General features: G+C 64.3%; 1 protein-coding gene across 1 annotated transcript in view; it reads right to left on the minus strand.

Annotated features, from left to right (window-relative positions):
• Positions 1-8,415: 8,415 nt before the first annotated feature.
• The window catches only part of NTSR1 (neurotensin receptor 1 (high affinity)), a 33,417-nt gene continuing 29,286 nt past the window's right edge, over positions 8,416-12,546 (minus strand). The window contains exons 3-4 of the mRNA XM_012654550.1: positions 9,818-9,908; positions 8,416-8,665 (exon numbers count right to left, since the gene is read on the minus strand). Coding sequence (XP_012510004.1) covers positions 8,416-8,665; positions 9,818-9,908 — 341 coding nt within the window. The remainder of the gene's footprint in view (positions 8,666-9,817; positions 9,909-12,546) is intronic.

A 12,546-nucleotide genomic window follows, 5' to 3' on the forward strand; every position in this document is an offset into this window, starting at 1 on the left:
TGGGCACTTGCCTTTAAAGAACCCCCGGCTCAGCCTGGGGTATGCGGGCGGCCAGCGCGTGTCTGCTACCATTGCTCTTTCAACCGCGCGAGAGTGGCTTTCTGGGCAGGCGGGTGGCGACCGCAGGCATGCTTCACGGCCTGCTCCCCCCTCGGCTGGGGCAGGCGGCCAGGGCCTCCCGAGGGGGCTGTGTGTCTGGGGAGTTTGTGCGTGTGCGTGCACACGCGTGTGTGTGCATGTGTGTGTGCGTGTGTATGCGTGTGCTGGGTCTGCCTCTTCTCTTCACGAGCGCGGGAACCTCTCAGAGGCACCGGACTCTTTCTCTGAGAAGGCGCCTCTCCAGCCTGGGGAGAGTCAGGAACGCAGGAGCCGTGGAAACCGAACGCGGCGAGAACACGGCGCCAGGCCCTTGGCGGCTCTCTGGGGGTCTCTGCCTTTGCCCCTCTGAGTCACACGGGGCTGGGGTGACTCACGGGGTGTCGAGGAAATAAGTGAACACATAAATCTTGTGCCAACCCCAAGGGCTCTCCCACGGGGCAGAGGAGAGAGGAAACGATCCGTCGGCGTCGGCGAGCGCTGTGCCGAGAGAACCGTGCGTCCAGGCGCCGGCTACGGGTTTGCAGAGACAGGAATCGCAGCCCGCTGCACGCGTGTTCTCAAGATAAACAGTCGCTAGTCCTCAAGTGACAAGACTTGACAGCACCATTTGCCACACAGACTTCGTCCCAAATCCACCTGGGGACTGGGGGGACCATCTGTGCTGGCTAATTGGCTTCATCCCAAGGAAACACCCTCTCGCGTCTGCGTGGCGGGAGGTGGTTGGAGCAGTGCCGCCAAGCGAGGCTCCCACCCTCCCCAGACCGGCGGACGGGCGCTGCCTTCTGAGTGGTCGCATCGCGGCGGGGAAGCCCCCCGGCCCGGCTTGCACACTGGCGAGAGGCTTATTCAGCTTCTAAAAAGATTTACGCACATCTCAAAGGGGCAGAGAAAGAATTCACAGGCACGAGTTTTCTGGGGTGAAAGCTGAAAGAAAAGGGGTGTCTCCTTCCCTCTGTGTATCCAGGAAAACTGAGTTTTCTCTCCTTTGGTTTGTGCTCATGCTGGCAGGGGCCGGTGGTCAGGCGTCCGTCCGTCCTGCCCTGGCGTTGCTGGGGTCGTGTGGAGCACACCGGTGGGCGCTGGTGGGGTGGGCGATGCTGGGAGTCCAGAGTGGCCCCTGTCCTGCCACTTCCCCTGGCTGGGTGATCCGACCAAAGTGCCGGTGCCCTCGAGCCTCAGTTTCCCTGAAATGGCTGTGCCTCCAGCTCCTCCCTCAAGGGCTGTTGCAAGAACGAGATTGCCAGAGGCGGCGAGCACGGGTCGCTGGCCACCATCGTCATCTCGGCCGTGGGAGGAGGGACTAGGACCCCGAGGATGGGCCGGGGACAGGATGGGAACGGGTTCAGGGCCTTGGCGCTGGCTGCCAGGCACAGCCACCCTCGAGAGGTGACCTGGGAGGACAGGCCTCTTGGTCACAGGTGCTGCCTCCCTGCCAACCTGCCTCCCACGGCTCCTGGTGGGGCCAGGGGCTGCTCTGGCTGGGTCAGGGCAGGGATGGGGTTGAGGGGGTGGAGGGACCTCAAAGTCTGTGCCACGTCCTGTCCCCCGCACCAGTCAGGGCCCCCTCCTCGCCCCTCTCCCCCTCTGTAAGTAGGACAAGGAGGGGAACCATCCCCCAGGCTGCCAGGAGGCCAGTGTGCCACGGCAGGGACCTGGCCACGCCTCCCAGACACTGCGCCGGGGGATCTGAGACCTGGAGAGACAACGGGTGCTCTGGGCAGAGCTGGACTCGGGGCCCCAGGCCTCCCATGCTGAACCCCTCCATTGGCTGCTCCCTCCCCACCTGGCGCACAGTAGGTGCTCATTAAAGGGGGCAAACTGACAGGGTGGGCTGTGAATGCAGGTGCAGAAGCCCCGGGGGACCACAAGCAGGTGGGGCTGGCGGGTGCTCAGCTGGGACGAGGGTTGTGCAGTCGCCTCAGCCCTGGGTCACCCCGCAGGCCGGCGTCCGCCGCGGGGCGGGGGTGTTTGGGCCTCGCAGCATCTCTGCATCGCGCAGCCGGTGCGTTGGTCTCTAATGTGGACGGATGGCTCGGTCCTGAGGGAGAGCCGGCCTGCCTGGGAGGAGGAACCGGGTGATTAAGGTAATTCGGGCCCAAGAGAAGTGATTGATGAGGATAAAGCCAGCGGCGCCTGGCGCCCTGCCTCCGTGCAGGAACAGGCGAAGGCCCCTGTGTGTCTGGCTGGCTCAGGAGGGGCCCGCTGGGGTGGGGCCACCCTCTGGCCGGGGCCGTGCAGGTGGCTGAGACCCGAAGCTGCCAGTGTGCGTTCCAGGGGCTGTGCCGGGCTATGACAACGAGGAGACAGGATGTGCCTGCCCTCAGGTGTGCCAGGGACGTGAGGAGACCCCGATTCCGTCCCAGGCCCGTTTACTGATTGCTATTGGGGCACAGCTCCAGGCCCCAGGGCAGGGGCAGTGACAGGCACCGACGCTGCCTGGCTCGCCCCGCACAGGACTGGAGGAGGAGTGGAGCGTTTACTGAGCACCGCGGGCCGTGCAGTCGGGGGGTGCGGGTTGGGCTGGAGTCTGGCCGATCGCCCTGAACAGCGGTCACCGGGGTTGCATTTTTCTCACTTCTCGCTGTTACCCTGGAAGGTGGCCCGGAGGCAGCGGGAAAGGGCTTTGTCTCCTGTCCGAACACAGCCCCGGCCCGTGACAAGGTGAGCCTCCCGTCACCCGGACCGTGAGATTGCAGGTCGAAGGTCAGGCCTAAAGGGCAAGCTGTGGCTCACTGCACGTGACATGAAAGCAGAATTCTAAAGGGAGGATTCCAACATTTGGTCCCCAAACCACAAACAGCTGAATGGCCTCTGTGGGTGGAGGGACGTTCCGCCCCGACGCGGGCTGGGGACCAGGAAGCAGGGCCACCGAGGCACACGTGAGTCACGTTTCCTGGATGGACAAGGGCCAGGCGAGGGCTGGCCCTTGGGCTTGGGTCACTGGCTGCCTATGGGGCCAGCACTCACAGACGCCTTCCCTGCACCGGCATCGGGGAGCCCTCGGGGCCCGGCCACACGCTTGCCACCTGCCGCGCTCCCCCAGCCCACTCCAGATCTCGGGTCACTTACAACGAGGGCATGGACCGGGCCGTCTGCCCAGGGTGTCCCTCCCGCAGGCTTTTCCCAGAGGAGAGAGCACGTCCCAGAGCCCTCTTCCCACACCCACCTTCCTCCCCACGCCGTGGGCCTCCCTGAGCCTCCCTGAGCCTGGCTGTCCCCAAACTTCCCACCTTCCCGAGTGGCACCACTGTCTACCCCATCCCCGGGGTCCTGACACCTCCCTGCCTCCCTCCAGCCCCTGACCTGCCAGCACCTCCTACTCGGCACGTGGGGGGTGGTGCCTCCCCACCTCCACACCCTGTGAGGGCTGCAGAGTGGAGGGAGCTGAACTGCTCTGGCTGCAAAGCCCTGCATACAGTGGGTGCCCACTAAATGTTGAATAGACAGGATGCAAGAGGCTGTCTGCAGCGGTGCCCGTGGTGGCCCTGCAGGGTGTTGGTAAGGGCAGAGCCTGGGCTTCCCTGGGGAAGGCCCTTGGTCTCCCCCCGTGGCTGACTCAGGAACTCCAGACATGCGGGTGCTCTGCCCCTTGGTGGGTGCCCCCAGGCCACAGGGATCTCAGCATTTTTCCCCCACCCCGCACTGGCCCCCAGGTGTGCCTCCACCTGCCCCAGGTGCTGCGCTGCAGCCTGAGCTGGTAACAAAAGCCTCCCAGCGCCTGAGGGGCGGGAGCCCAGGGTGCCCCTGCAGCCTGGACGCTGAAAGCAGACGGGGCGGCAGCCGGGCTGGGCGCCCACGAGCCAGCCTGTCCTTTCTGGGATCCCAGGGCAGCTGGGCCAGGAGTCGCATGACCAGAGCCCTTGGCATCCTGGAAATGGGACTGGAGGCGACTGGGATTTGCTGGTCTGTGTTTTCTTTCCATGAATCGTGGCTCAGAGCCTGGGCCACACGGCGCCCACACGTTATCAGGGCTATACTTACATTTGCTCGTTTCTTACTTTAAGGAGAACTATGTCGTCTAAATCCAAAAATTTCATTTTAAAAAATGTAGCCAGAGTTTAAAAAACAGCCATTGGTGGACTGCTGGCGGCCAGTTTCCTGCCTGCGAACCGGCGTGGAGGCCGGGATGGGGCGGGGGCTCGTCCACCTGCCCTCCCAGCCCTGCTCCGCCGCCTGCCCCGCGTCAGGGCGCCGGGGGCCCCTGCAGAGCTGGCTGCGCTTTGGCCGCCCCCTGGCCAGCTGCCTGGTGTCCGTGTCCACCATGCCTGACGCCCTGGCGTGGGTGCCCGAGCCAGCGTCTCACTGTGCTCTCCCTGGGGCGGAGAGAGGACCCGGGAGCCCCGGGTGTGGAAACTTCCGTGTCTGGGGCTTGAGTGTATGCAGGGATCTTGTGCAGGGTGAACATGTTTGATTTGGGGGTGCAGCACCCCACGCCCTGTCCCACAGGGCCCCTGCCTGGTTCCCTCCCTCCTGCTGCCACTCAGCCCTGCCAGTCCCGCGGGCAGCGGCCTTGCTCTGCCTGTGTTTCCTCCAGCCCTCGCTGGTGCGTCGGGGGCCCAGGGGCCGTTCTCACCCGGCACAGCTCATCAGGTGAGGGGAGAAGCTGCTGCTACCCTGTGGGTCCCGCCGGCCATGGGCAGAGGGCCCTGGGAGGGGCAGGCCTGCCTGAGGCCCCACAGCTAGGCCGGAGCCAGTGCAGCTCTGTCCCGCCGTCCCCAGCACCTCGGCATGTGCGGCAGGTGGAGACGCCTCAGCCAGTGAGCTTGCAGGGTGGGTGACCATGGAGCGTGGGAGGGCTGACGGGACGGTGGTCCCCGAGCACAGGGAGGCCATGGGCTTACAGGCAGACCCCGGGGCCACAGAAGTGACCGAAGGACCATGTGTCTGTGAGCCCCAGGTGGTGGCTTGGCCCATGCTCCTGGTGACACCCAGCAGGCACATGCCCTTGGAGCTCCGTTTCCTGGTCCTCCTCACTCTGGAGACCCGGCAGAGAGACGGTCCCAGCTCCGTGGTGGAGACAAGAGCAGAGAGCCCGGGCGGGGGCAGCGTCGTGCCCTGGGCACCTCCCCCGGGGGCCCCACACCCTGGTGCTGGCTCCGTGGGCCCTGCGGCTGCCACAGCCGAGGGGAAGGTGGAGCCCACGGCAGGCGGCTCTCCCCACTCTCGTCCTGCCTCTGCACTTCCCTCCGGCATCCAGGGCTTCCCGGAGACAAGTCGCAGGTCGGAGAGGACCCTCCCAGGACCCCGCCGTCCCTGAGCTGAGCCGGTGCAGCAGCGGGTGGGCTGTGCCCGTGTCCACCGCTCCCGCCCATGTGGACGCTTCCTCGCTGAGCTCCACAGGGTGAGCCCAGCGCCCGGGAGGCTCACGGGCAACAGGCCTCCTGCGCTCTCGGGTCAGGCAGGCAAGAGAAAAGCTGCCTCCGCCCTAAAAGGAATACACCAGAAAGGGCCGGAGCCGCCCCACCGGGCAATGCCCGAGCGACCCCAGCCCCGGCTGGGGAGAGTCCGACGCGGTGGGGCTGGGAGGCGCCTGGGAATCTGTATTTTCAAAGCTCTCAGATGGTCTGGAAACCCCCAAGTTGAAGTGCAGGAGCCCTGGGGTGGGGGCTGCAGCCGGGGCGTCTTCTGTCCGCTCGTCTGTCCACCACTGGGGCCTGGACTGGGCCACTGGCCTCCGGGCCACGGGACCCCGGGCTGGCTGGGGGCGTGGAGACCAGAGCTGAGTGTTCACGGGACCCTGTGCCCCTCTGTGGCAGCTCACAGATCAGGACACGGGCTGGGCCGTGGCGGGGACTTGCCCACACAGGCTTTTGGTGGTTACCAGGCTGTGCCGCCGGAGCTCCCGGGAGCTCCCAGGGCCCTTCCTCCTCTGCTGCTCCCGGAAGCACTAGGCAGGTGGGCAGGGTGTGAGCAGGGGGTCCCGGCCCCAGCGTTTGGGAGACGCGACCAAAGCCCAGGAGTTTTTGGTAAAGGCCCCCCCCCAGTGGGGCCAGCTGCGTGGCACGCGTCGAGCAAATGAGCGAGCGGCCGGCCGGGCGCAGGGAGGCTCTCGGCACAAGGGGCCGGTGAGGGGTGCACAGCCACTTTTATTGAGAGACTCGGGGGTTTGTTCTTGTCGACTGCGGTGTGGCAGGGGGAGGGCGGGTGCGTCACCGGAGGCCTTCTGAGCTGGGGGCTGCGCCGTCACTGCTGGGCAGTCGTAGGGACACCAGACTCCGCTGGCGCCACGCTCACAGCTCACGGTGGCTTCCGGGGTTACATCGCAACACGGGCAAGCGCTCGGCTTACTGGGTGGGGCGTCACAGCGGTTCGGCTGGGGTGGCGGACACGTGTCCCCGCTGACACCAAGTGTGCAGATGGGAACATAAACACTACACCAAAAAGTGGACTTTGGGTCACAGCTACAGACCCCTCACCCCCGCCGCTGGTGGACCCCGCACCAGCCTGGGCTCGGGGGGTGTCGCCTCTGCCTCCATCCCGGAGTCGCTTCCTCCCACTCCGGCCTGGGTCCTCCAGGACAGCTGTGCTCTGAAAGGGTGCAGTGGCCACGCCTGCTTCTTCGATGGGGAAATAAATTGAGGCTCAGAGGAATGTGGCCCGCCCAGGGCCTGGGGACGCCGGAGAGGGGTCGAGGCTGGACTGTCCGGCCCCGAATCCAAGCTCTTGCTCAGAAGCCCGCGTCCAGCCCCAGGGGCCTTGGCGTTAGGTGAACTCCGAGCGGCTCACTGAGCAGGGGTGAGGCTGTGCTGAGCTGGGCCCGCCGGGTGGGGGAAGCTCCACTGCCCTGACCCTGAGCGGGAGCTCGGGGTGGAGGAAGCCCCCTCGCTGCCTGTGCGCCTGGGGTCGGCAGGCCTCTGGCCCTGGGGGCGCTGCCTGGCCTCATGACCCCGCCTGTGGGAGGGGAGGTTCGTTAGGAAGCTTAGCACATGGGCCTGACTGCCCGGCCCTGGTTCGTGGTGAACTGACCAGTCTCCTCCGGGCCAGGCCTCCGAGTCCCGAGCCCACGCAGGCCGCCTGGCGCCCACTTCCCTTCTAGGCAGATGCTGGTCCAAGGCAGTAAAAACCTGTGTTCCGAGGGCCCAAGCTTCCTTCCTGGCCCTGCCTCATCCCGGGACCTGCTTCTCCTGGGCTCAGGCGACCTCTGGAGCCCGGCCAGCCCCGTCCTGTTTGGAGACGGCTCCTCGAGACCAAGCAGGCGCCGCCTTTCCAGGCGCCGGGGCCCAGGCTGCTGCCTGCTGGCTGGTGACAGATGAGTCTACCTCGGCCTGGGGCTGCCAGCCAGCTGGTGCCTGGACGCACAGCTCCCTTATTACCTGTGGCCCGTGTCCCCGGGACCTGGTGTCTTGCTTGGGGCCTGGATGCCACCACCCGTGGCCTGTGTCTGCCCTTCTCAGGGCACCACCCTGCAGCCGCTGAGACCTCTGCCTGCACTGTAGGAAGAGCACAGGGGTGCTCACCTGTCCTGGCCAAGGCCACCTGGGCAGGCGGGGGAGGCCAGCACTGCCGACCCAGAATTCCCTCTACTGAGCCAGAGATGCTGAGGCTCAGAGGAATGTGGGCCTCCCAGCATGGCGTCCCTGCAGATCTCCCAGCCTTGGCCTGGCGAGGACAGGTGGGTGGAGAGCTGGGGCCTAGGTGATCCCAGGCCAGCCCCTGGGTGTTCTTCTCGGGTATGTGGTCCTGACCCCTCTGTGGGCCACGGCCGCCTGGGGCCAGAGTGCTGGGAGGGATTCTCCGCCCCCAGCCGTGGTTCCCGAGCCCGGCCAGGCCTCAAGGGGAGTCAGGGCCTCCCTTGGAACTGCCCTGGTGAGGCAGCACGCTGGCTGGCCCCAGAAGGGTTTGGGTTCGAGGCCCAAAGCCTGGAGACGGGCAGGGGCGGTGGAGGCTGGGATGGAGCCCAGGGGCCCCACAGCCCCCTCCTGGTCCATCCGGGGAGCGGGACAGCGAGGTCCTCAGAGATGCCGCTGCCAGCGACAGCCGCCGAGCCGCCGGGGCCCAGCCTCCACCGGCGCCTTTCATTTTCTTCTCTCCAAACATCCATTAGACTGGAACAAAGAAACTGCCTGTCGCCGAACACTAATTTCTCCTTGTTAAAGGCCCTTTCTGGATCCGGGAGAGGAATAATCTCTCGTTCTGGCTTCAAAGAGGAAAGGGAGGCCTGGGGGTGGGGAGAGGCCGGTGGGGATGGGGAGAGAAAGGGGCCTCCGGGGCGAGGTGTGGGGTCCCAGGCCTCGGGCCACGGACCCAGCTGGCCTCTTGCGGACCCCCACTGAGGCCGGGCGCTGCTCGCTGCTCGGAGTGCGGGGGCCGCAGGCCCTAGTACAGCGTCTCCCGGGTGGTGTTGCTGGAGAAGGTGTGGTTGCTGGACACGCTGTTGGCCTTCCTGGGGAGCGCCGGCCTCCTCCTCCTGCGCCGCCACAGGGGACAGAGGCAGGCCAGGGTGGACAGGAAGACCTGGCGGAAGTTGGCAGAGACGAGGTTGTACAGGATGGGGTTGACGGTGGAGCTGACGTAGAAGAGCGCGTTGGTCAGCATGTAGAAGTAGTGGTAGAAGTCGTAGAGGAACCTGGGCGGGGGAGGGGAGGCGCTCAGACACCGCCAGGCCGGGCAGGACTCGCAGGGACCCGAGGCAGGGTCCCCAGAGTGACGGCTGAGGCCGAAGGTGGCCGGTGGTGATGGCCGGGGCACTAATTAAAAGAAGTTTTTACACGGATATTTCATGAGGGATTCCGGGCTCTGGCTTCTCCCAAGGAGCTGGAAGTTCTGGCCGTCCCCTCGTGGGCACCAGCCTTCGGCTCCCTCCCTGCTCTGCCGGGCCCCGCCTCTCCCGGCAGCCACCCGACTGTCCTTAGGGTCCTGGGCATCGGGGGTGAAGAGCTTGCTCGTCCCCTGCCTAAAGGAGCAGCCAGGGCTCAAGCTGCCCTGGCCTCCGGGACGGCCGTGCGCCCCAATCCCAGCTTGCTCCCCGCTCTCCTGCCAGGTGGCTCCGTTCCCCACGGGGCAGCCCCGAGTTCCAGAAACCTTTCTTTCAGGCTGCACTCTGCTCCCTGTGCCTTCTCTGGCTGCCTGTCACTGTGGGGAACCCGTCACCTGGATCTGGCAGCCCTGGCAGGTGTGAACACCTGCTCTCTCTGCTGGGAGCCTGGACTTGGGGTGCGTGCGGACAGTGGGTGCCCCCGTGACCAGCCCCCGAGCCATCCTGTGAGATGCCCCTGGGAGGGGCTCTGGGACCCGCATCTGGTCTCCCCGCGACTTCACCCCACGTGTTTTCCCCTTTGAGGACTTTGCCGTGTGCCCTTTGCTGTAGCAGGTCGTAGCCCTGAGCGTGACCCCAGGCTGAGTCCTGACAGTCCAGCCTGGGGTGGCCTTGGGGCCCCGACAACGGCCACGGACTGAGCAGAGCCCCCCCATCTCCTAGTTGAGCCGCCCCCTGTCTCTCTTCGGGCCTCAGGGAAGCTGCCTTGGGCGCCGAGTCCCTCAGGACCGATTTTCCTGTCCAGTTCCGGCTTGTCCTACAGAGCACCTGCCCAACCTGTCCCTCCACAGCCCTCCCTGGGGCCCCGTCGGGGCACAGCCACTGCCCACCAGCTTCACGGATGCCTGAGGGGGCCGCGGGGACCCACCGAACCCTGGCCCCGCTCCAGCCCTGAGCAGCCCCCACGGCCCCAGCCCCCCAGTTCTGGGGCTCTCCCCCAGGGCCCAGCCTCCCGGCACTCACGGAGTCCACTGCTCGTCCGAAATGTAGCAGAACATGAGGCGCCGCACGTGGTAGGGCAGCCAGCAGACCACGAAGGCGATGACCACGGCGCCTGCGACACAGAGAGACACAGGATCAGAGACAGAGAGACATGAGCCTCAGGGAGACACAGGGAGATATCCCACGTTCGTGGCTCGCGAGACTCAATATTGTTATGGTGTCAACACTACCCTAAGCTACCCACAGATTCAATACAACCCAATGACGCCTTTTGTGGAAATAGAAAAATCCGTTCTAAAATTCACATGGAAGCTCAAAGGATCTTGTTAGAGAAGCGTGCAGTTGGAGGTGTCACACGTCCCGACTGCAGAGCTCACCACACGGTGACAGTGACGCTTGTCACCTGCACAAACACAGACGTGCAGACCGGCAGAGCAGAATGGAGAGCCCAGAGACGCCCCTGGCGCGTGGCTGTGGCCTTCCACAGGGGCCCGAGGCCGTTCACTGGGGGAACCGTGCCTAGCGAAGGCTGCTGGGAAAACTGGGCGCCACTCGCGAAAGCCGGGCGCTGGGCCACACCTAACACCCACAGACATTCACTCCCAGGGGGCCAAAGACCTGAACATGAGACCCACACACTATAAAACTCCTAGAAGAAAGCATAAAATAAAAACTTCACGACATTGAATTTGGCAATGATTTCTTGGGTATGACACCAAAAGCCCAGGTCACAAAATAAAAAAATAGGTAAATTGAACTACATAAAAATTAAAACCTTCTGTGTATCAAAGGACATTTTTTTTTTGGGACAGAGTCTTGCTCTGTCACTTGGGCTAGAGTGCTGTGGCGTCATCATAGCTCACAGCAACCTCCAACTTCTGGGCTCAAGCATCCTCCTGCCTCAGCCTCCCCAGTAGCTGGGACTACAGGTGAGCACCACCATGCCTGGCTGATTTTTCCTATTTTTAGTAGAGACGGGGTCTCGCTCCTGCTCACACTGGTCTCGAACTCCTGAGCTCAAGTGATCCTCCAGCCTTGGCCTCCCAGAGTGCTGGGATTACAGGCATGAGCCACCTCACCCGGCCCAAAGGACATAATTAGCAGGGTGAGTCAACTCACAGAGAGGGAGAAAATATTCGCAAATCATCTGACAAGGGATTGGCACAAAGAGTCCATAGAGAACTCCTAAAACCCAACAACATAAAAACAAACAGCCCAATTCAAATATGGGCAAAGGACTCCAATAGACATTTCTCCAAAGAGCACACAAATAGCCCACAAGCACAGGAAAAGATGTCCAAGTTCATTAATCACGGGAGAAATCAAACCCCAGTGGGACCCCACCTCCAGTCCATGAGGGTGGCCGCCAAGGCCAGGGCTGGCGAGGGCGTGGCGGGTGGAGGAACCAAACCCCTCGCGCTGTCGGGGGGATGTACGGTGGTGTGGCCACTGTGGAACACGGGGTGGCGGTTCCTCAAAAAATGAAACACGAATTACCACGTGATCCAGCAATTCCCCTTCTGAGCATGTGCACAAAAGGATCTAGAGCAGGTTGTTGAAGACACCCGCACAGCCAGGTGTGCAGCAGCGTCACTCGCAACCGTCAGGGACGAGCGGATGCGCAGATGTGGGATAAACACGCAACGGGACACCACTCGGCCGCACGGGGAAGGAGACTCGGGCGCACGCCACAGCACGGATGAACCCTGGGGGCGTTGTACGTGAAGTAGGCCAGACACAAAAGGACAGACGCCGGGTGACTCTACGCACGGGAGGTCCCTAGAGGGGACAGACAGTGGGACGGTGGGTGCCGGGGGCTGGGAGGCCGGGGAGCCAGTGTTTGGGGGGACGGCCGGGGGCCGGCAAGGCGGAAACACTCTGGAGACGGTGGTGGCGATGGCGGCACCCGATGCCCACGTGCTTAGCGCCACGGACCGCGCACTCACAAATGTGAACCTCGCGCACTTCATGCCATGTGCATTTTACCGCAATTAAACAAAAAAACCCAAAAGGACGCTTGAGAAAACTCCCTCCAAGCACAAGGTCCCAGCGCCCAGCGGCACGGGGCTTGAGGGGAAGCCGAGGAGGGCAGCGCGGCGTTGGGACACGGGCTCTGGGCTCGGCCCTGCCTCCGGTGGCCGCGCACAGCCGGGCAGGGCCCTTCCACTTGTTGGCCTCAGTTTCCTCATCTGTAAGATGCAGGGTGGGACCCTCGGGGTCTTCTGGTTTGAGGCTGATCTGGCCTGAGAAGGAGACTGAGGTCTGGACCCCACTGAGCAAGGGGACCCCCAGGTTCTCTGGGGGCAGAGGGGGGGCCCCTTGGGGCCCAGCAGAGCCCCACGGCGGCTCCCTCCCCGTCAGCCCAGGGGCTGGAGGTGGGTTAGTTGCTGACCGGTCAGGCCAGGCAGGATGGGGCGTTCAGATCTCTCGATGACACCACAGGACTCCTGCGCAAATCTGGGCCGCGCCTCTACTGCACGGTCATCCGTCGTGTGTCTGAAATGTGATTCTTCCGCGTCCCGATTGCACAGCAACCCCCAGGCTGAGGCAGGGACCAGGCGCCGGGAGCGGAGCACACAGCGGTGACCCCCAGCCCTGAATCACTGCTTCCTTGGGCGTACTGTGGTCCAACATGGCTGATTGTGCGTTTGCTGCCTTGGTGGGGCCCCTGCTCCCCCAGAATGCAGGACTGCCCCTGCCTCTGCGACCCCCACATCTGTGAGCAGACCCAGAGTTGGCGCTCAGTGAAT

The sequence above is a fragment of the Propithecus coquereli genome, unplaced genomic scaffold, assembly GCF_000956105.1.
Source record: "Propithecus coquereli isolate 6110/MARCELLA unplaced genomic scaffold, Pcoq_1.0 Scaffold442, whole genome shotgun sequence".
In the NCBI taxonomy this organism is placed as follows: domain Eukaryota; kingdom Metazoa; phylum Chordata; class Mammalia; order Primates; family Indriidae; genus Propithecus; species Propithecus coquereli.